At 42.8% G+C, this 23,840-nt stretch overlaps 1 protein-coding gene across 1 annotated transcript in view; it reads left to right on the plus strand.

Moving 5' to 3' along the window:
• LOC140463155 (tumor necrosis factor receptor superfamily member 5-like) overlaps positions 1 to 23,167 on the plus strand; it is a 37,381-nt gene extending 14,214 nt beyond the window's left edge. Inside the window, exons 3-9 of the mRNA XM_072556921.1 lie at positions 193 to 318; positions 3,102 to 3,248; positions 3,355 to 3,451; positions 4,532 to 4,584; positions 12,319 to 12,426; positions 14,838 to 14,875; positions 22,370 to 23,167. Coding sequence (XP_072413022.1) covers positions 193 to 318; positions 3,102 to 3,248; positions 3,355 to 3,451; positions 4,532 to 4,584; positions 12,319 to 12,426; positions 14,838 to 14,875; positions 22,370 to 22,585 — 785 coding nt within the window. The 3' untranslated portion in view covers positions 22,586 to 23,167. The remainder of the gene's footprint in view (positions 1 to 192; positions 319 to 3,101; positions 3,249 to 3,354; positions 3,452 to 4,531; positions 4,585 to 12,318; positions 12,427 to 14,837; positions 14,876 to 22,369) is intronic.
• The last annotated feature ends 673 nt before the right edge of the window (positions 23,168 to 23,840 follow it).

Raw genomic sequence — 23,840 nt, forward strand, 5'->3', positions numbered from 1 at the left:
GTTCAAATCACCCCAAAATTAGTGTGGAAAAACCTGCTAAGAAGTTTATTTCTACATAAATGACCAAAGATTTGTTAGTATCAGACTCTATCAAAATCTATTCAGTTCTGTAGGAAAAGGTGGAGGATTTGAGCCAGATTCGAGAGTTGTATTCTTGTGCAATAAATTTGTATTGTGGTATTTATCTTGCAGGTACCTATTTGAGCAGTAAATGCACAATACTGAAAGACACTGAGTGCAAGCCCTGTGAAGAGGGACTGTATCAGTCAAAGTGGAACTTGGCTGATCACTGTCAGCGGCACACATACTGTGATCCAAGTAGGTCCAAATAATTTTCCCTAGTTTTCTTTCTGCTTACATTTCTGGTAGGGTTTTACTGATGTATGCAATTGTGTAAGTTCATGTGTGAATATACATTTGTGTGTTTCTGTGCATATGCACAAGTGTACGCATATGCTCCTGTGTCTGTGTGCACACCTGTGTAGGTGTGCTCCTATACTTGTGTGCCAGTGAGTGTGCATGTGTGTATGTGCACGTTCCTGTTTGGATGCCTGCATGTGAGTGTGTGTGTGTGTGTGTGTGTGTGTGTGTGTGTGTGTGTACACGCATGCCTGTGCATTTTTATAATACGAGGCTAGCAAGTCAAACCAAATCAGTCTCATTAACACTGGATCTGCAAAAAAGTGCCCATTTTTTTTAACCAGATTTTACAAATGACAGCCTTTGGATATTAAGTTTATACAAAGATTAACAATTTATTATTAATAATGTAACTTGAGCAGAACACAGATAAGTAACAAGTTAATCTAATTAATATCTATGATCTAAAGTATATTTTTCTTATCATAAATCCACTCAGACACAGACGAACAGATAGACATGGTTTGGGGATGAATTAAAAAGAAAAGAAATGAATTTTAATTTGCCAAATAAGTAAACAGTTTCCAATGATGGATACTAGGCCTCCATGAAAACCTTAGACAATGGATTGTCCACAGGAACTGTATAAGAACTAGGGGCAGAAGTAGGGAATTCACCCCCTTAAGCCTGATCTACCATTTAATACAATTATGGCTGATCTCATCTTGGCCCTAACTCCACTTTCCTGCCCTTCAGCCTCTTACTGTTTTAAAATCTGTCCATCTTCTTAAACTTATTCCATGTTGTGGCATCCTAAAGGGTAATGAGTTCCACAATTCACGACCGTTTTAGAGATGTAATTTCTTCTCATTCCTATTCTAAATCTGCTACCCATTATCCTAAAACTATGACCCCTTGTTCCAGATAGCCCTACCTGAAGAAACATCCTCACTTTGTTTACTTTGTCAATCCACTTTGGCATCTTGTAAACTGCGCTTAGATCTCCTGTCATTTATCTAAATTCCAGACAGTATAGGTCTAAACTGCTCAGTCTCTCTTCATAACACAACCCCCTCATATCTGGAATCAATCTAGTGATTCTCTTCTGAACTGTCTCCAATGCAACCACGCTTCCCCCTTGAGTAAGCATACCATAATTGTACGCAGTACTCCAGCTTGAATTCAATGTCACCAGTTAATACAAACAGTTTCAGAAAGACGTCTAGAAATATTTTAAAATTATTTCTTACCAACTGGGCCTTTTCTTAGAACATTCAACAATTTTATAACTGAATAGAAAACTGGAAAGAGCAAAACGCAGCAATCATCTCTGAAAGTTTTCAAATAATCACACTTCTACTAAAAACAAATCAGAATTGGTTCTCTCTCCTTCCTTTCCTTTTAAGTCAGCATTCTTTATGGGTGAACGGTTGGCACCTGTTCTCCCCGATTGACAAATTCAACATTGAACTGCTGCTGGCCTGGAGCATAGAAATTGCTCACTGCCAATTTGTTCACAGTGCCTTTGGCACAGTAATTAAGTTGCATCGTCTTCCAGGCCAGTACCCAACTACAAACATCTGTCCTTGTTCTCTTCCTGTTTAAAACAAGCTGCTGTTCAAAGTTCAACTCTTAATCTGACCTTACATTTCCAAACCAAAAACAAAGAGGAAATAAAAGAAAGCCAGTGAGGGCCCCTAGAATACATGTACATGTTCCTGTGCTTTTGTGACTGTGCATGTGCGCATGTGCATGCCTTTTGTTTGTGTGTGAGTATGTGTGCGCGCGCTCATCTGATAGTGTGTGTGTGTGTGTGTGTGTGTGTGTGTAGCACCAGTGTGTGTGCATGTATGTGCACCTGTGTATGTACATGTGTGTTTGTGTCTGTTCATGTGTGTATGCATATGTGCATGCAAGTGTTCCTGTGTGTCTGTGCACCAGTGTATGCGTATGTTTCTGTGTGCATGCATTCATGTGTACAATATTTTTGTGTGTATGTGCATGTGTTTGTTCCTGCGTGTGCTCGCGTGCGTGTTCCTGCATGTGTGTGTGTGTGTGTGTGTGTGTGTGAACCTATTGGCCAAGCCAGCTTTATGGTTTGATGAAATTGTGCTGCACACAAAATGGAGAGTATTTCCTGTCAGTCACAATTGAGTTTGAATAAATATAGAACTGTTCTTTGGGGGAAGGGAGGAGGGAAGTGAGATCGTGGCCAAATTAAATCCCCAACAGAATTTGGAGAGCTTTGTATTTGAAATGGATGTTGTATTATTAATGCAAATTCAGCATTCTGTTGGACCACTAAATAAGAAGGATATTTCTTCATCCACAGTGCAAGCAAAACAACAAAATTGCCAGAATTATTTTTATTTGCCATTTAAAATATACCATCGCTTCCCAATGAGATACTACCTGAATAAAGAAAAATTATCATAGCCCTACAGGGGTCAAGATAAAACAATCGCCTGTGTTGATTAAGTCAGGTTTGGGCTATTTTATGACAGGGCCTGCAGTTTAACAGTTTCCCAAAGTGTATTCACTTCATACAAGAGTGCACTGCTTGACTTATAGGAAGTGTCGAAGTGAAACCATAAGCCAGTTTCCAAACAGGACGGAAATCTTAAAAATACAGGCACACAATCCCTGTCTCTTTTGTGAGGTGCACAGTCTTATCACTGTAACCAAGAGGGAGATCTCTGCAATCACAAGGATCCTTACACTCTGCCTTTTCCTATCTTCAGATGGAGGATTTGTGACCGAGTCGCCTGGCGACACCTTGACCAATGCTGTGTGTTTGTGTGCGATAGGGAAGCACTGCATTAATGAGGACTGTGAAATGTGTGTGGAGGACAAGATTTGTGATCCTGGTTCTGGAGTAACTAAACCAGGTAAAAACATAAGCATCTGTAAATATCTCAGATTCATAATGTATAGTTTGTGGTATTATTACTGCCTTTGTCGTTTGCTGATGTGCTAATGCGGTTTGTTTGCCAGCGGATCGCCAACACAAGGACACAGAGTGTGAGGAATGTAAACATGGTTATTATTCAAATGTCTCTTCGGCTGTAGAGCTCTGTTGGAAATGGACAAAGTAAGTAACCCAGGTTAACTGGGGGGAGTGGGAAAATTTAGGTTGAATGGGGTAGGTCAGTATCCATGGATTCAATGGGCAGGATTTCAAGCTGCCTCTGGCTTTACATCGACCCTGTATCTATGCTGAACCACTCTTTGACTCTCTTGTTTGATTGCCTTGTCACAAGCAATATCTTTACTCTTTTCCATGTTGCTGGATCTTCCTAAGATGGCCCCAACTTTTGCTTTGTCAAATCTAAGGGGCTCAGATCTGGTACAAAGCTGATTTAATCATCCAACACTAGGTCTGGCTAGATCACCTATATGTCACTCCCTCTGACAAAACTGCTCAAAAGCTCGAAATTACTCTGGAGAGAAATTAGTCCTCTGACCTTTTTTGTCCTCCTCTCCCAACAGTCTGTTTAACCATGCCCAGGCATTGTTGGCAAGATGTGTATTTGCAGCACATCACTTGTTAGCCTTGAACCCCTGCTGTTCTGATGGTGAAGGCATTCTGCTGATACTATGAGAGCGCGGTCAGAGGTCACACGACACCATGTTATCGTCCAGCAGGTTTGTTTGAAACCACTAGCTTTTGGAGTGCTGTTCCTTCATCAGGTGTTGTGTGACTTTTAGCCTTGTCCACTTCAGTGCACCGACATATCATGGTTAGAGAGAAATTTCAGGACTTTGATAGGAACAATATGTGATATTTTGTGACCTGGAGGGAGTTCAGAAGTGGCGCTGTTTCCAAGTGGCTGTTTTCCTTCACCTACAAAGTGATTAGGTCGTGGGTATGCAATAATCTGATCACGGCCGACATAAAAAGCGTAAAACATAAGACTAGCCTGAGAGGACTTTTTGCCTCAAAAAAAGGGCAGTTAAACAGGGGATGAGCTTGGATGGGCTGCAACTAATTGGTGCCCAACTGATTAAATTGATACCTTGATATTCCACATGTGTTCCTTGGTGTAGGTTGGCATCAGTGAACAAAGTAAATGGGATATTTATTACCTGAAATTGGGAGCTCTGATTATACACAGTCTTTGGTACTTTCTGTGCTCTGATTCTCTGACTACCAACATCCCTTTGCTTTCAGTTGTGGGTCACGAGGAGAGCTGAAACCAGGCAATGCAACAACTGATGTGAAATGTAAGTACATCAAGCTTCTAGCAAAAGATCACCATAGAGTCATAGAACATGGAAACAGCCCCTTTGATCCAACTCCTGCCAATCTGGTCTATTTGCCATTTGCCAGCACTTGGCCCATATTCGCCTAAACCCTTCCTATTCATATACACATCCAAATGCCTTTTAAATATTGTAATTGTACCAGCCTCCAACACTTCCTCTGGCAGTTCATTTCATACACGTACTCCAATTTAGAACTCTAACTTTTTGATCAGTTCTTAATTTTAAAATAGTTATGAAAAAGTAAACAGAATGATGACCACTTGCTCCAAAGTACTCTTCCATTGACACCTCAGTCACTTACCCTACATGATTTCCAAGCACAAAGTCAGGTATTGCTACTTCTCTAGTAGGTAAATCCAAATATTGAAGAAGAAAATTCTCCTGTACACACTTTAAAACATTCTGCCCCATCCAAACCCTTAACACTATGACAGTCCTAGTCTATGTTCGTAAAGTCAAAATCCCCAACCATTGCAACCCTACCTTTCCTACAGGTATTTAAGATCTCCTTACATACTTGATTCTCAATTTCCTGCTGACTATTGGTGGGCCTATAATACAATCTCAACAAGATGATCATTCCTTCCTTATTTTTAAGTTCCACCCAAATAACTTCACTGGACGATTTCCCAGGAATTGAGAGTGTGTTGCTGGAAAAGCACAGCAAGTCAGGCAGCATCCGAGGAGCAGGAGAATTGACATTTCGGGCATAAGCCTTTCATCAGGAATGTGGTCAATATTTCATTCCTGATAGAGTCATAGAGATATACAACATGGAATCAGACCCTTTGGTCCAACCCGTCCATGCCAACCAGATATCCCAACCCAATCTAGTCCCACCAGCCAGCACCTGAGCCATATTGCTCCAAACCCTTCCTATTCATATACCCATCCAAATGCCTCATAAATGTTGCAATTGTACCAGCCTCCACCACTTCCTCTGGCAACTCATTCCATATCCGTACCACCCTCTGCATGAAAAAGTTGCCCCTTAGGTCTGTTTTATATCTTTTCCCTCTCACCCTAAACCTATGCCCGCTAGTTCTGGACTCACTGACCCCAGGGAAAAGACTTTGCCTGTTTACCCTATCCATGCCCCTCATAATTTTGTAAATCTCTACAAGGTCACCCCGCAGCCTCTGACGCTCCAGGGAAAACAGCTCCAGCCTGTTCAGCCTTTCCCTCTAGCTCAAATCCTCCAACCCTGCAACATCCTTGTAAATCTTTTCTGAACCCTTTCAAGTTTCACAACATCTTTCCAATAGGAAGGAGACCAGAATTGCACACAATATTCCAACAGTGGCCTAACCAATGTCCTGTACAGCCACAACATGACCTCCCAACTCCTGTACTCAATACTCTGACCAATAAAGGAAAGCATACCAAACACCTTCTTCACTATCCAATCTACTTTAATATCTCCCCCATTTTCTGTGGCTCCACACAAAGGCTGCCTTGCTGATTTTGAGGGGCCCTATTCTCTCCCTAGTTACTCTTTTGTCCTTAATGTATTTGTAAAAATGCTTTGGATTCTCCTTAATTCTATTTGCCAACACTATCGCATGTCCCCTTTCTGCCCTCCTGATTTCCCTCTTAAGAATACTCCTATTTCCTTTATACTCTTCTAAGGATTCACTTGATCTATCCTGTCGATACCTTACTTCTGCTTCCTTCTTTTTCTTAACCAAACCCTCAATTTCTTTAGTCATCCAGCACTTCCTATACCTACCAGCCTTCCCTTTCACCCTGACAGGAATATGCTTTCTCTGGATTCTTGTTATCTCATTTCTGAAGGCTTCCCATTTTCCAGCCGTCCCTTTACCTGCGAACATCTGCCCCCAATCAGCTTTCGAAAGTTCTTGCCTAATGCCGTCAAAATTGGCTTTTCTCCAATTTAGAACTTCAATTTTTAGATCTGGTCTATCCTTTTCCATCACTATTTTAAATCTAACAGAATTGTGGTCGCTGGCCCCAAAGTGCTCCCCCACTGACACCTCAGTCACCTGCCCTGCCTTATTTCCTGAGAGTAGGTCAAGTTTTGCACCTTCTCTAGTAGATACAAAATTGTGAGGAGCACGGATAGGGTAAATAGACAAAGTCTTTTCCCTGGGGTCAGGGAGTCCAGAACTGGAGGGCATATGTTTAGGGTGAGAGGGGAAAGATATAAAAGAGACCTAAAGGGGCAACTTTTTCATGCAGAGGGTGGTACATGTATGGAATGAGTTGCCAGAGGAAGTGGTGGAGGCTGGTACAATTGCAACATTTAAGAGGCATTTGGGTGGGTATATGAATAGGAAGGGATTAGAGGGATATGGGCTGGGTGCTGGCAGGTGGGACTAGATTGGGTTGGGATATCTGGTTGGCATGGACAGGTTGGACCGAAGGGTCTGTTTCCATGCTGTACATCTCTATGACTCTATAAATGCAGTTTAATTTATTAGTCCTACCTTGTCCCTGCCTGCCCTGACTGTTTGACTCGCTTCTGTTCTCAACTGTACCAGTCTCAGATGATTTCTTTCCTCGCTATCTCCCTGGGTCCCACCCCCACCCGAGCAGCTCTAACAAATCTCCCTGCCGGTATATTAGTCCCCTTCCAATTTAGGTGCAATCCGTCCTTGTATTGGTCACTTCTACCCCAAAAGAGATTCCAATGATCCAAAAATGTGAATCCTTCTCCCATACACCAGCTCCTCAGCCATGCATTCATCTGCTCTATCCTCCTATTCCTGCCCTCACTAGCTCGTAGCACCGGGAGTAATCCGGATATTACTATTCTCGAGGACCTCCTTTTTAAGTTTCTGCCTAACTCTCTGTAATCTCCCTTCAGAATCTCAACCTTTTCCCTTCCTATGTTATTGGTTCCAATGTGGACAATGACCTCTTGCTGGCCCCTCTCCCCCGTGAGAATATTCTGCACCCACTCTGAGACATTCTTGATCCTGGCACCAGGGAAGCAACACACCATTCTGATTTTTCGCTGCTGGCCACAGAAATGTCTGTCTATACCTTGGACTAGAGAATCCCCTAACACAATTGATCTCTTGGAAGTCGATGTACCCCTCGTTGCATTAAAGCCAGTCTCAATACCAAAAACATGGCTGTTTGTGCTACATTCCCCTGAGAATCATTCCTCCTTCTACATTTTCAAAAACAGCATACCTGTTTGAAATGGGTATATCCACAAAAGACTCCTGCACTCCAGCCTACCTCTCTTACCTTTCCTGGAGTTTAACCTATCTACGTGACTGTATCTGAGACTTTCCCCCCTTCCTATAACTGCCGTCCATCACATACTGTTGCTGTTGCAAATTCCTCATTGCTTCTAACTGTCTCTCCAACCAATCCATTTGATCTGATAAGATTCGCAACCAACAGCATTTATGGCAGATATAATCCGCAGTAACCCTTCAACTCTCTTTAAAGTCCCATATCTGACAAGTATATTTCACTCTACTAAAAGGCCATTTCTGCTTCTTCACAATCTACATACCCAGAAAATAACACCGTCTTATTCCTCTACAAACACTGCCCCAGGTTAAATTAATAGTTATGGCTTATCATTTAAGTTTAATCAAGAGACATATCTCCAAAAACACATAATCAAGAAAGAACCCACTCTATTAACTACTGCAGCCTCTCTGTAGGTCACACTTAAAACAACAATACACTTTTCTAATTCTGTGCTGTGAACTTCACCCAACAGTTCCTGCAAGATCAGTTGTGAATTTCACTGTTTGTTAATTTTCCCAGACACACTCCGATGTCCAGCGATCCATGAATTCAAACAGCAAAGGCAGTGCCAGTTTCTTTCTCTCTCTCTCTCTCCTGCACTGTCCTCACCATGTGCTTCCTTTGTCTGTTCTTCTCCCTTTTAAAACTGCTGTTGTTTTGACTTTTTTTTCCAAAGTTCCAAAACAATGCAACAGCAAAAAAACAGTAATTGCTGCTCCTGGAATTTGAGGACATCACCTCCAGCACCTAAAATACCTCAAAAAAGGAGCAGCTGTTACAGCTAGAAATTTTTTCCCGTTCCCCCATCTTGGATTACCCAGAATCCTGAAGGGCTCCGGCCCAAAACATTGATTCTCCTGCTCCTTGGATACTGCTTGACCTGCTGTGCTTTTCCAGCAACACACTCCCGACTGATCTCCAGCATCTGCAGACCTCACTTTCCCCTAATAGATTTCCCTGGAATATTCTGCCACTTTGACAGGGACATTACTTCTGGCTGTCGATGATACAAATATCTCGGCAAGGGGGTCCAGCAATCTCTTCCCTAGCTTCCCACAACGTTTTGATCAGGTCCCTGGTAGAAACTCAGCAGGTCTGACAGCATGTATGGAGAGAGAAACAGAGTTAATGTTTCAAGTCTGGTGACCCTTTCTTCAGTATGCAATCCAGGGTAAAATTGGTTAACTGTTCCATTGTCACTGGTTGTAATCTGACATCTCGATTTATTTCCCAGTGTTCCCTCGATTCCGTGTCCTTCATAATACCGACACAGAGTATCTCCTCCCAACTGTCATGTTACCTCACCCATTTCACTGCTGTTGTAGACAATGATTAATCAGCAAACTGATTGTGGAAGGGACATTATAATCATATGGAGTATTGTTCTCCCCTGAATTCTGTGCATGTTCTTGTTGCATTAGGAGCCTCTGAGTGGTAAGCAGGCACCTGAAACTGGCTAGGAAGGAGCAAATTACTGCAGATGCTGGAATCTGTACTGAAAACAAAAAGTTGCTGGAAATCACAGTGGGTCAGGCTGCATCCTTGGAGAGAACCTAACTAGTTGTTATACCCCAGTGCATAGTCAGGACAACAATATCATCAGTCTAGTTATTAGTTATATCTCACTGAGATCTTGTCTTTATGATAATACACGTACTGCACCATATTTCATGTAGTTTGTTATAAGTTGTTGTTGCTGAAGAGAGTCAAGGATGACAACGCATTCATTAAATGAGTTTAAAAAGCTACAGTACCACTGCTGAGGGTGGTTTATATCGAGGAATGATAGGGTGGCTCTTATCCCGGGGATGCACATCATGTTCCATGTGGGAACTCCAGGACATATGTATTTACATCCTGGACAATCATGTATGCAAGAACTATCATCAGCAACAGCAACTCCAGCAGCAGCGAATGCCACTGCCTCATGGCTGTGCGATTGAGAGCACTGGGTGTATCATCCTGCAGTATGAGGGACCCTCATTCAAAAAAAAAAAGCCATAACAATAAACCCTGTTACTAACAGTCAGTCAATCCAACTTAGAACACTCTCAGAATGATCATTTGTGAGTAGGCAAATGCGGATTAACTCAGAAAAATTAAGGGAAACCTGTATTCTTGTTTGAGTATTTTGATTAAATAACAGAAAACTTTAGGATATCTGGTCAGCATGGATGAGTTGGTCCGAAGGGTCTGTTTCCATGCTGTATATCTCTATGACTTCTATAACTTTAAAAAAGACATTTGATAAAGTGACAGATGTGTGAGCAAAGTTAGAACTTGTGGAACAAAGTGGACAGTAGCAATATGGATACGAGATAACTGAGCAGGAAGCAATGGAGAGTTGTGATAAATGGTGCATTTTTGGAAAGGAGGCAGCTTTGTAGTGCAGTTTCCTAGAACTCAGTGTTAGGATTCATGCCATTACTGACGTATATTACTGACCTTCTTCCTGGTGTACACTAGTTGGAGAAACAGACCGACCCAATTAAGGTCAATTTCATTTAAATTACAAATGCTGCTGGGTGTAAGAGCAGTTTGTGCTGGAGCAGAGATGAGCAGGAAATTGCAGGGTTTAACCCAGAGTACTTTGGAACAGAGAAGTGCCTGACAAATTCCAATGTAAGTCTTTAAAGGAAGGTTCTCAGGAAAACTGGTTGCCAATTGAACGCTGGGCTTGCACTGCATTAGAAGAAGCACATGGTTTTCATAAGAAATATGTCTGTGGGGCATTTTAATCCATTTTACCTATAAAGACAGCATTTTCTTCATTCCTGGGGTATGGGCAATGCTGATATCAGATGGAGAGGATGTCCAAATGGAAACCTAAATATCACATCAGAGCACAATTCTAAAGGGAGCATAGGGTGTGAGTGTGGATAAACCAATGGACGTGGCAGAACATATTGAGAGAGTGATTAGTAAAGCATCTCACACCTTGGGCGTTCAATGATGGCTTCTCCCCACCCCCACCCTCCTCTCATTTATCTCTCCACCTGTATTCCTGATGAAGGGCTTTTGCCCGAAATGTCGATTTTCCTGCTCCTCGGATGCTGCCTGAACTGCTCTGCTTTTCCAGCACCACTCTGATCTGGACTCTGGTTTCCCAGCATCTGCAGTCATTGGTTTTACCCCAATGAGGGCTTACACTACAAAAGAAGGAAGTTATACTAAACCTCTATTAAAATAAAAAAAAAACAGGCTCAACTGGTGTCTGGTTCTGGACAATACACTTTGGGAAAGATGTGAAACATTAAACAGGGTGCAGAAGAGATTCACGAGGATGGTTCGGGGGTGAGGAACATCAGGCATAGCGAAAGACTGTTTTCCTTGAGGAAGAGAAGGCTGAGAGGAAGTTTGGTAAAGGTGCTCAAAATTGTGAGGATTTAGGACAAAGGAGATAGAGACTGTTCCCATTGGTGGAAGGACAGAGAACCACAGGGCACTGATTAAGGTAAGAAATGGCAATATGAGGGAAAACATTTTCACACTTTGTGTGGCTAGCGTTTGAAATGCACTGCCTGGGTGTATGACTAAGGCAGGGTCAATGAAGGCTTTCAAGAATAAACCGAATCATTACTTGAAAGGATAAAGATGCAGGGCTACTAGGAAAAGGCAAAGGAGTGGCTTTAGACTCATTTCTCCTTCAGAAGGACAGTACAATCACAAAAGACCAAATGGTTTCTTTTGGTGTTGTTACCGTTCTAGGATTCTGTACTGCATGGAGCTGGGCATGTCCAGAGCTACCTTCAGAAGGAAGGAGCAGAACATACAGCAGCATGGTGGCTCAGTGGTTAGCCCCGCTGCCTTGTAGCACCAGGGACCTGGGTTTGATTCCACCCTTGGGTGACTATCTGTGTGGAGTTGCACATTTTCTCCATGTCTACATGGATTTCTTCCAGGTGTTATGGTTTCCACCCACAGTCCAAAGATATGCAGGTTAGGTGCATTGGCCATGCTAAATAGCCCATAGTGTCTGGGGAGGTGCAGGCTAGGTGGATTGGTCACAGTAAATGCAGGGTTATAGGGATAAGGTACAGGGCAGGTAGGTCTGGGTGGACTCGATGGGCCGAATAGCCTGCTTCCACATGTAGGGATTCTATGATGCTGTGAGAAGGTTTAAAGCTTATTCTACAAATGATTACGGTAATATCCGTAATCTGTACTTTAATGTCTTGGTTCTGCTTGGAACTAGTTCTATCTAACCATTAAAATTATTGATACAATTGGTTTTCTTTGTATTTAACAGTGTTTATAAAAGTATGGACCAAATCTTTGTTTTGTTGGCAGTGGCAATGCTGCTGGGAATGAAGTGGTGCTGGGGGATTTTGGCATTGTCCATTTATTTGTCTGCTTTAAATCTATTGATTTTTTAAAAAAAGTTTTATTTTAATTAAATAAACCAGAGAAAAGCAGAGTGGTTTGTTAGCTCTGAATGACCATGTGCCTGTTTTTATCCAGGTAAGCCTTGGCCTGTAGCAGTACCTGGTGAGATCCCAACGATTGTGATCAGTGTTATTGTCACAGCTGCATTGGTAGCTTTAGTTGCTGCCATTGTCTACCACAGAGGTAAGGCTTACACTCTTCCCCATTATATTGTTGCAATGGCAGACTGAGTTTTACAGTATTGTCTAAAACAGTGTGTAAGTACAGAAAACATGCAGATAGTTTCAGATTAATCAGAGAATGCTGATCACCATGTTTTCTGTCTCTCTCGAGAAATTTTAGATCTAAGATCTACGTTGTAGTCATTACTTGGTGAGCCCTCCGACCTCTTTCATTGCATGATCCTCACATAAAGCAACAGTGAATGGGTTATTAGTTATGAAGACAATGCAGATCTTGCCTGTGGAGAATGAAAAGGGAGCAACATCTTCGTTCACTTGATCTCTGTGCTGCATAATTCGCTCTCTAAGCCATACTGCCTCTTTATCTTATTTCGTAGAATCGTAGAATCCTTATAGTGTGGAAGCAGGCCATTTGGCCCATTGAGTCCACACCAACCCTCCGAAGACCCATCCCCCAACCCTATCCCTGTAATCCTCCATTTCCCCTGGTCAATCCACCTAGTCTGCTCCTTTCACACAGTGCTGTGTCTTCAAGGATGAATCTGTTTCTCTTTTGAAAGTTGCTATTGAATCTGTTTCTCCCAAGCTTTCAGGCAGTGTATTCCAGACAGTAACACCACACTGTGTGTGAATACAATGTTGCTGAAAGCTAAAGAGAGTCTGCAGGGGACTGATGGCCTTGAGTAAATGACAAAAGCATTTTACAATCTGTATTTTAAACAAAGAGTGATGAGTTTGGTTCCAAAAATATTGCTGGGCTCATCCTTAGAAGTTACACAGCTGGTAGAAAAGTTGCTTTGCGTGTTTTGCTAATTTCATTTTTATAGAAGAGGAAGTCACTGGTGAGTTAACAAACCCATATTAAATCATTCTTTTTTTAGATTAGATTCCCAGCAGGATGGAAACAGGCCCTTCGGCCCAACAAGCCCGCACCGACCCTCCGAAGAGTAAACCATCCAGACTCACTTCCCTATATTTACCCCAGATTGATGCACCTAACACTATGGGCAATTTTGCATGGCCAATTCACCTAACCTGCACATCTTTGGACTATGGGGGGAAACCGGAGCACCCGGAAAACCCACGCAGACACAGGGAGAACGTGCAAACTTCACACAGACAGTTGCCCGAGGCTGAAATTGAACCTGGGTCCCTGGCGCTGTAAGGCAGCAGTGCTAACCATGGAGACACTGTACCTCTACCCATGAAAGTGCCCATTCTTTGAGCAGGATTATCCTGGTGGGGCCATTTAATGTTCTGCAGAGTGTTAAGAGGATGATGGAGACTAGATTTGCTGCTCTCTCAGGACCTCAGAAAGTCAATTCCTGGTTTCCAGATTTTAAGTATCAGTCATCCAGGAAAAAGATAATTCAAAGCTGTCTTGCAGTGGGGGACAGATAGGGAGTCCCTAAGTGAAGTGGTGGTGGTGGTGGTGGGGTTTGTTGGAAAGGCCCTGGTTTAAGGTTGGGCGGCAGGCCTTAATTGGGAAAGGGGGGCAGGGATGTAGCAGGCCACAAGCCTGCCTTCCTGCCTGAGCTCCAAGCAGAATTACCTGCCAGGCATCCTCCCCTGACCTCCTGCCATTCACCTGCACTGGCTGTTTAGGGCATCAACACCAGTGAGGGTAGGTGCCTGCTCATGCCTACCCTTGCCCTTTAAAGCCTCTGATAGGTGGGGGAGGGGTGTCTAGGTGGGAGGAGGGACAAACTCCTGCTACATTTTACCACCCGCCGCACCCCTTCCTGTCTAGAAACCGGCCAGTGGAGGCCTGTAAAAGTCTGAGCCTGGCGTTTGAAAATGAACAATGTGGGTTGGCTGATTGGACTCCCAATCTTGCTCGACCCTTGTACACTTCCAATGGACTTTCATGGATGGAACTTGGGAGTGGCACCCCTCCCCCATTCCCCTTTCTCACAGTGTATGAAACAGATTATGTACTCTGAAAACAGCACAGAAGAGAGATCAAATCTTGAACTGTCCTAATGGTATGGTTCATTGTCACTTCTTTCAGGACAGAGATGGAATCATAGAATCATAGAGCCCTACAGAATGGAGTCAGGTCCTTTGGCTCAAACTGGTCCATGCTGACCAAAATGTCCATCCATGCCAACCCCATTTCTCCGCACTTGGCCCATATCCTTGTAAACCTTTCCTATCCAAGTATTTGTCCAAATGCCTTTTAAATGGTGTTAATGTACATGCCTCAACCACTTCCATTGGCAGTTCATTCCATATGCGTACCAACCTCTGTGTAAATAAAAGTTGCCCCTCAGGTTCCCTTGTAATGAATCTGTGACTCCTTTCCATTGCAGGCTACTCATTATGTTTGGACATTATGTACAATACATAAGTACAACTAATCACTATTTACAATTCACTTGTGCAGTTAATGACTCTGTTTTCCCTATGTAGATCACCTGAAGGGAATGTTGAGGCGATTCCACACACGGGTAAGTAATACTATCTTCGGTATTCTGATTACAAAGTATAAAATTATCCAACCTCTCTCTCTCTGAAGCTGAAACAAGCCTTTTGCAGTTTTAGCTTCCTGTCTGACCCTGAGATGAGCTTCGAACCATTAACATCTCCATCACTAAGACTGTTGAATTCCACCTCTCCAGCCTCACTTCATCTGCTGCTGAATCCCTCAACCGTGCCTATTCTAATCCCTCTGCCCATTATTAGATTTGACTATCCCTGACCAATCTCCTACCAGTAAACTTGAGCTCAACCAAAGCTCAGCTGTTCATATCCTAACTCTTGCGAAGTCCTGTCCACTATTATCCCTGACAGGTTTTGCTGCATAAGCTTCAGCCCAATACTAGCTCAATTGTAAGATCCTCATTCTAGCTTTTAGCTTCTTCCTTGGCTTTTGTTGACACTTTCAGCCCTACTGCTTTCAATTCTCTCACTTTTCATCAATACCATCAGTGATGGCTCCGTCTTTGATTTCCTGGGCTTTCTCTTTTCTCATTTCTTTGCCCTCCTTTCACATGTTCCTTTAAAACCTGCCTCTTTTTGACCCAGGTTGTGGGAGTCTGTTCTAAGATCCCCTTATGTGATTTAGTGTCAAAGTCTACATGATGAAATTCCTGTAAGGAGTTGTGCTATTTACTATGCTAAAGTTGCAAAATAAATGCAAGTAGATATACACATATAATTCAAATGGGAGACAGTTGTGTAGTGGTAATGCCACAGGTTCAAATCCCACAATGGCTGATGGAGGGTTTTAAATTCAATCATTAAGTTCACTTCAGTAATGGTGACTATGAAAGCTGTCATTGATTGCCATAAAATCCATCTGGTCAGCAGTCAGCGGACCTCCTCATTGGTCTGCTCCTGAACAAACTGGCTATATACAGATCTGGGCAGCAGGGTGTACAGGGGCGGGGGTCATCTGTGCTGACTGTCTGCCCCTCTTTCATGGTTATGTTCATGCCCGGTGTCATTGGAGAGTGAGCACACTGTGTCCATCAATGCTCTTGGCACCTTTACATGGAGTTGGGCGCTGGGGAGAGGTGCTGGCCAGGCAGAAACACAGTGATCCATTCCTCCCTCCAACTCGATTTTGATTTAGCCCCCTATCTCTTCCTCCCACTTGATGGTCCCATTACCTTTACTGGGCTTTTGACTTAAAGTAACCAGTTGGAGAACTTGGGTGATTTACTGGCGATGGTTAGTAAATGTTAAAAATAAGACGGGTGGTTTGGTGAAAGGATAAAAAAAAACACTCAGTTGTGTGTAAGAGCACTTCTGGATCTAAAAAAAGAAATTTGGTTTCCAGTCTCTTTTATTGAAGGAAGTCTGTAACTGTTGCTCCACAATAATCAGTTGTGCCTTGGCTGTTTCCAGTTCAAAAGCAATTAGAATGAGCAACACAATGCAGCCTTTTTCATGCTACTCACATTGCAGGAAAAAAACACCAAAGTCCCATCTTCCATTGAGGAGAGCCTCCTGTGAGTTACATGACTAACACACAGGAGTCTACCCAGAAGGAAGTGATCATGGGTTTGGAAGGTGCTGTCTGAGGAGTTTTGGTGAATTTCTGCAATGCATCGTGTAGATAGTACACAGTGCTGCAACTGAGTGATGGTGGTAGAGGGAGTGGATGTTTGTGGATATAGTGCCAGTCAAGCAGACTGCTTTGTTCTGGATGATGTCAAACTTGTTAAATGCACCTAGCTAGGCAAGTGGGGAATATTCCATCAAACTCCTGACTTGTGCCTTGTAGATGGTGGACAGGCTCTGGGGAGTCAGGAGGTGAGTTGCTTACTGCAGGATTCCTAGCCTGTGACCTGCTCTTGTAGCTTCTGTGTTTATTTCACGAGTCGAGTTGAGTTTCTGGTCAATGGTAACCCCCATGATATTGATAGTGGGGTATTCAATGATGGTAATGCTATTGAATATCATGGGGTAATGTTTAGATAGTCTCTTACTGGTGATGGTCATAGTCTGTAGAAAGGTAAAATAAAATGAAAAGTAAGTGAGATATGTTAAACTTTTAATGAACCTTGATTAGATCACACTTAGAGTTCTGCATGCACATCGGGTTGCTATATTATATGAAAAGAAAAGAGACTGAGATATTGGAGAAGGTGTCCGACAGTAACGAACAGCAGTGGACAATTAAACAATTTGCTGGAGGAGGAGGCTCGACAAATATCTACATTCTCAATGAGGAGGAGCCCGACATGTGAATGCAAAAGACAAAGCAGAAATTTCAGATTCCAGCATCCGCAGTAATTTGCTTTTAAGCAGAAATATTTGTAAGATCTTCAGCTAGATTGGCCAAGTGGACTGCGCCAAGTGGACGAGCTATCACAATTTCCACTGGAATTTCTCCCCGACATGGTGGAGTTCAGACCTTAGTTAGTTAGATCCCGCCTGTGCGATATCAAGAAATGACTGAGAGGAAAGTGCAATGGACGAGGGCGGGAATGACTGTCCACAAGGCAGTCCAAGAGAAACATGCAGGTAGTGCAGGAGTCACATGCGGTCCCACTCACAAATGGATTTTCTATTGGAAGCTGATGGGTGTATTGGTTCCTCAGGGGAGTGCAGTCAAAGTTACATTTGTGGCAGTGTGAGTGGCTTAGTTGTACAGGAGGGGAGGAAGGAGGATCAATAGTAATAGGAGATTCCATAGTTAGGGGAACAGACAGGCCTTTCTGTGGCTGTAGACCTGTCTCCAGCATGCTACATTGCCTCCCCAGGGCCAGGGTCAAAGAGGTCACAGAGCAGGACATTCTTCTGGGAGAGGGTGAACAGCCAGTGGTTGAGATTCCTAGAATTCCTACGACGTGGAAGCAGGCCATTCGGCCCATCGAGTTTACACCGACTCTCTGGATAGCATCCCAACTGGGCCCACCCCATCCCTGTAACCCTGCATGGCTAACCCACACATCCCTGGACAATATGGGCGATTTGCCATGATCAGTCCACCTAACCAGGTGGAATCAAACCCAGGACCCTGATGTGTGGGACAGGTGGGTTAGCCATGGGAAATGCAGGGTTACAGGGACAGGGTAGGGAGGGGTGGGTCTGGGTGAGATGCTCTTCAGAGGGTCGGTGTGGACGCAATGGGTTGAACGCCCTGCTTCCATACAGTAGGGTTTCTATGATTTTTCTATGATGTTAGCAGGATGGGCTAAGTGGCCTCCTTCTGCACCGTGACAATTCAGTGATTCTATGAATGAAGGCACTGAATATTGCACAGCTTCTGGGCCTTGAAAAATCCTGACTCAATGCTGAAGGCTTGTGCTCCAGAACATGCAGTGTCCCTAACTCACAGCTGCAGCATCTGTCTGACAATGTGGGAGGTTTTCCAGGACCAGTCCAAAGTGGCCAGTCACCACCACATCAGTCTATTCTCAATCAACAGCAGAGTGATGGAAGGGGTCATTGGCAGTGCTATCAAGTGACACTCTGTCATCAGGAGCCTGGTTACCAGTGCTCAGTTTGTGTATCACCAAGGCCTCTCAGGTCCAGATTTTATTACAGACTTGGTCTAAACGTGGAGGAAATCTGAATTCCACAGGTTTGGGAGTAACTACCTCTGACATCAAGGCAGCATTTTATGTCCACCATAAGGTCTGAAGTGTGACTATTCACTGATGACTCACAGAATTCATTTATGTTGGTAATTCCTTGGATACTGAAGCTGCCTGAATGCAGCAAGATCTGGTAAACATGGTTATTCCGTGGCGAGGAATTTTGGCAAGGTAATGACTATCTTGTACAAGAGGGAACCTAACCATCTCCCTTCGATGATTAATGGCATTATTGTTGTTGAATTGACATCTTGGGCAGAAAATAAACTGGACTCTCCACAATAGGCTGGGTATTCTGCAGTGAGTAACTCATCGACAGGGACACGTCAGAGGGTGATGGCATACTCTCCAATTTGCCTGGGTGCTGGCAGGTCTGACAACACTCATGAACCTTGACACCACCCAATGTAAAGCCTGCCTGATTGCCCATCCACTACTTAAAGCATCGATGCACACCAGCAGCAGTCTGATCCATTTATAAAATGTATGGCAGCTACATGTTCAAGGCTCCTCCAACAACTACTTTCAAACCAGGGATGTTTACTATCCATAAGGACAAGTACAGCAGACACATGGGATTACTACCACCTGTAAATTTCCCTCTGAATCACACACCATTGAACTACATCACTACTCCTTCCCCATCACTGTAAAATTCTGGAACTTCCTCACTAACAACACTCTGGGTGTTTCTACACCCAAGAGCTGCAAGGGTTTAAGAATTTCCACCATCGCTGTCACGTGTAATTAGGGATGGGCAACAAAAGCTGGTCTAGCCAGCAATGCCTAGAAAACCACAAATCAACATAAAATTTTTAAAAATTACAAACACATACATTGCGCAAGGTTCAGGTTCTGTCTTATGTGTTACGGAGTGAGCTATGAATCAGGACAGGATTATTGCAGAGGTAGTCTAGGCAGATGCTGGCGATGTTGGAGGAAGGCAGGATTTAAAAGTTGACTTAAATGCCTCTCATCAGAGTGGTCACTGTTGATGTGGGTCAGTCACTGCAGGTTTTAAAACCAGCACTGACCCAGTTAAAACAGCTCGGATTATAATATCGAGACTGGTGTGTGAGCCGACTGTTTGACAGTGGAGGAACTGAACAGCTGAGTCGAATTCTGTCTTTGACAAATACATGTTCTGTCCTACTGGAGATGCAAGTTAGACTGGCGTAATTTTCCAGTTTGTATATTTCACCTGATGAAATTGAGCAATGTTTGATGTTATTTGTTGGGACTACCCCTGCCTCCAGCCAGAAGTATTAAAGGATATTTGACTGAGCCAATAAAGTAGGCCTTTAAGATCAGTTCATTTTCAGGGTGTGATCACAATGCTAACATTTCCTTCGAGCTCCACTTCCCTGAGAAAGTGGAGCTGGGTGTTTCTCTCGTGTTATACCTGAAGAACTTGCTTGGCCTGTTCATTCGGCAATTATGGATTGTTTGGAATTTCAATTGTATATAGGTCAGATTGGGTAACAATGTCAGGTATCATTCCTTAAAGTGGAATCATATGGGCTTTCAGAGTAAGTTCTAGAATAATCAAAAATCCCTCCCACCCTGGTTATAAGCTTTTCTGTCAGGCAGATGGTACAAAAGCTTAAACATATGTGCCAACAGATTTAAGAACAGCTTTTTGTCAGCTGTTATTAGACTTCTGAATGGACCTCTCAAATTTTAAACTTAATGTTGATCTCGCTCTTTGTGCACTTTCTGTGTATCTGTAACATTGTATTCCTCACTCTGTTCTATTACCCTGAAGCTCTTTGTATGGTATGATCTGCCTGCACTGCATACAAAACACAAGTTTTCACTGTACCTAGGTACATGTGACAATAATAAATCAAATAAAGTCAAATAAAGTTGACAGCAATTATAAAACTCTTTGATCTGAGCACGGCTGGCAAGCAGAGTATTTGTTGCCCATCTTGAGCTAAGTTGCTTTCTAGGCCATTTCAGTTCAAGATGGGCAGTTAAGAGTCGGTCACATTATTGAGGGTCTGGAGTCACATGTAGGTAAGATCAGATAAGGTCTTCCCAAAACATCATTAGTGTCCAAATGGATTGTACAATAATTGAGCACAGTTATTGGTCACAATGAGTAAAGCTAGTTTATAAATAAAAGAAAGAACTGCAGATGCTGGACATCTGAAACAAAAAGAAAAGAAATTGTTAAAGAAACTCCGCAGGTCTGGAAGCATCAGTGGATATTTCGAGTCCACTGACTCTTCATCAGAAGAGTTAGCAGCAAGGAAAATGTGGTATTTGTGCTGAAGCCAAAGTGGGGGAGGGCAGAGGTAGAGACAGAGCCCAGAGAGAGAGAAAGAGATGTGGAAGGGGTAGGTAAAGAACGAGATAATGGATAGCTTATTTATTCATTGAATTTTAAATCCCAGTATCAGTCATGGGTGTCTTGTGCCTTGTCCCCTGAGCATTAACTTGGGTCTCTGGACCATGTGACATCATTAGTACATGACCGTTTCTCCCACAAGCACTTAAATTAATCCCAGCTTTATATTCTGAGCTTTTAAAATAATAATGAAAATTCTCAAACTGCTGTGGTGGAATTTGAACTCTCATTCTCTGCATTAGTAGTCCAGGTCCCTAAGTGTCTGGTTCAGTAACATAATAAGATAACATTAAACTTTGCCGTTAACATTCTCTGTCTTATTCTTGCTAATTTTTTGTCAATGTTATGAATGAGGATAGATTAACATTGCGCCACTAACCCCATGCCCCGCCTTCATGGAATTGAGATGGTTATATATCATGAACAATAACTTTCATTCATGTATCACCTTTAACATTGTAAAGTATGCCATGCCCTTCATGTTACAGTCCACATCGAAACTGAACTTTAAAAAATGCTTGAATTTCTGGTTACTGATTGGAAGGGATTACATGACAAAGTTTAAGACTTTTAAAGCAATGAATAACAAAAAGAAACAGTGGCTAAACACTCTTCCCTCAGCAACTTATACTGTAATTTACAGAAAATACTCATTTAACTTTTTAAATGACCACAGTTATATTTTATTCTGTTCCTTAAGTGATGCCCACTTAAATTTCTCCTCTATGGAACAGTCCAAAGCTCTCATTACCACCTGACTACTTGCCTCTTTTTCATTTTTACAACCAGACAATTTCTCATCTCCAAATTGGCTTCCATAGTGAATTTCTGCCAGAAATCTCTCCTCCTCACAAAGCTGGGAAAACCTGCTAGCCTTTATCTTGTTTCTCTCTCTCATTCAAGTTCTTACAACCTGACTTGCCTGTGTAATGGTTCAGGGATATCTAAAGACACCTGTAAGCTGATATAATATGGCTTGCTATGGAATCTTCCTCTTTCAGAGCCCATTTCCATTGGCTTTGTATCCAGATAGAAGAAGCTAATTCTCTATTGTCTAGACCTCCAATCCATTCTATCTTGAAATTAAATAGACACTTTAAAGTATAATAGTGAACAAATCTGACATACCTAACACCTCCATGTTACACTTGGAGACTAACAGTCTATCCTCTGTCAGCACTGTTGCTCTAGTCTCTGTTTACCAGGTGTGAATATCGCATATCTTCCAAATAAGACCACCTGGATCCCTTTTTAACCTTTAACAAACAAACACTGAAACTTGTTGTCAGGCAGAATTCAGAGTTGGGCACTTGACTCCCTTAATTCCACTATTTTGTCCAAAATTTACGAGACAATCTCAAAAAGAAACAATCTTATAAACTTTAGTAAAGCAGGAATATAATCAGAAAATATTCAATACAAAGCCAGAGATTATTACTGGTGACCAAAAGCTTGCTTGAAGAATTAGTTTTCTTGTCACTCATTTTGAATGCTGTACTGTTGGGAGTCACTCGTAACAATTAACATTAATGTTTCCACAGCTCAAGCAACCAAAACATCGTGGCTTTGAAGAGGTTAATGGTGCTGTTGCAATCTTCCAGGAAACCAACTGGCAATGTGGAGAGCAACTGCAAGAGGAGACATCACTGCCAATTCCCGAGTCCTTGGCAGAAGAACAGAGCTTGATCATAGCTCAAGAGGATGGCAAGGAGAGTCATCTCCCAGAGCAAGAGCAGGCATCTCTGCCAAATAGCTAGCAAGCATACTTGCCACCAGATTGTGTTATTCATTGCTGGATGAGCTTTTGAGCCTGTCTGAAGCACGTTGAACCCTGACCCTTGGCACTAAGTCAATGAGGTGATCTTTTCTCAGCCCACCCCGCCCCCTCTATTTTTAATGATTTGACTCTGTTGTGACGATTTGTGGTCATGTTTAGTTGACGTGCTTGCAAACGCATGTTTCCAAGGCAACCCTGCAGCTAGATCCTCATCTGTGTGTTCCAGGACCTGGGAAAATAAGGCTGTCGTGCACCCACTGCAGTTGGGCATGAGAAACCAGAATGACTCTTGGTGTTAAAAGATGCAGTTCTGTGCTTCACTTAACAAGAACAAAAAAGGGTGCTACAATTAAAAATGTTTATCTGTGGAGATCAGAAAGGTTTCCAGTGCAATGCTGGGCCTGTGGTGAAGTTCGGTGATCTCAGTCCGGTTGCAAATAAGGATGTTACAGCTTTTGTTAATCAGTTAACTTACCACTGAAAAGTCAATAATGCAGTACAGTGGAACCATCACCATCTGCTCAGGGCCACCCATGTGGTAATAAACCTTTCTAATGATGGACACATCCTAAGAATTAATGAAATGCTTGAGGGCTGGGAGAATCATAGAAATTAGAAGCAGTAGAGCAGAAGCAGGCCAATCAGCCCATTGAATCTGCTACACCATTTAGTAAGATCATGGCTGATCTGATCATCATTAATTTCTTTGATAGTAGGTTATTTTTGTACCCATTCACTATTTAACATGATAATGGCTGATCCTCTGTCTCAATTCCTTACTCCCACCCTCTCCCCATAACCTTTAACATCACGAGAAATGTATTTCTTTCATAAACACAGTTCCACAGTCTTTGTGTGGTAAAGAACCCCACAGGTTTATCACTCTCAGTGAAGAAACCTCTCCTCATCTCAGTCCAAAATGGTCTATTGTGTATCCTAGGACTGCAGTCGCTTCCTCTGGACCTCTTGGCCAGGAGGATCATAATTCTTGTGTCCTGTCTATCCAGCCCTATTTCAATCAGATCCTCCTCTCATTCATAGAATCATAGATGTCCTGCAGGCCATTTAGTCCATATCAACCATCCAAAGAGCATCCCAGAACCACCCCTATAACCCTACATTTCCCATGGTTAATCCCCCTAGCCTGCACATCCCTGGATAATTTAGCATGGCTAGTCCACCTCACCTACACATCTTTGGACAGTGAGAGGAAACTGGAGCACCCACAAGAAATC

This window comes from Chiloscyllium punctatum, chromosome 37, assembly GCF_047496795.1.
Source record: "Chiloscyllium punctatum isolate Juve2018m chromosome 37, sChiPun1.3, whole genome shotgun sequence".
NCBI lineage: Eukaryota > Metazoa > Chordata > Chondrichthyes > Orectolobiformes > Hemiscylliidae > Chiloscyllium > Chiloscyllium punctatum.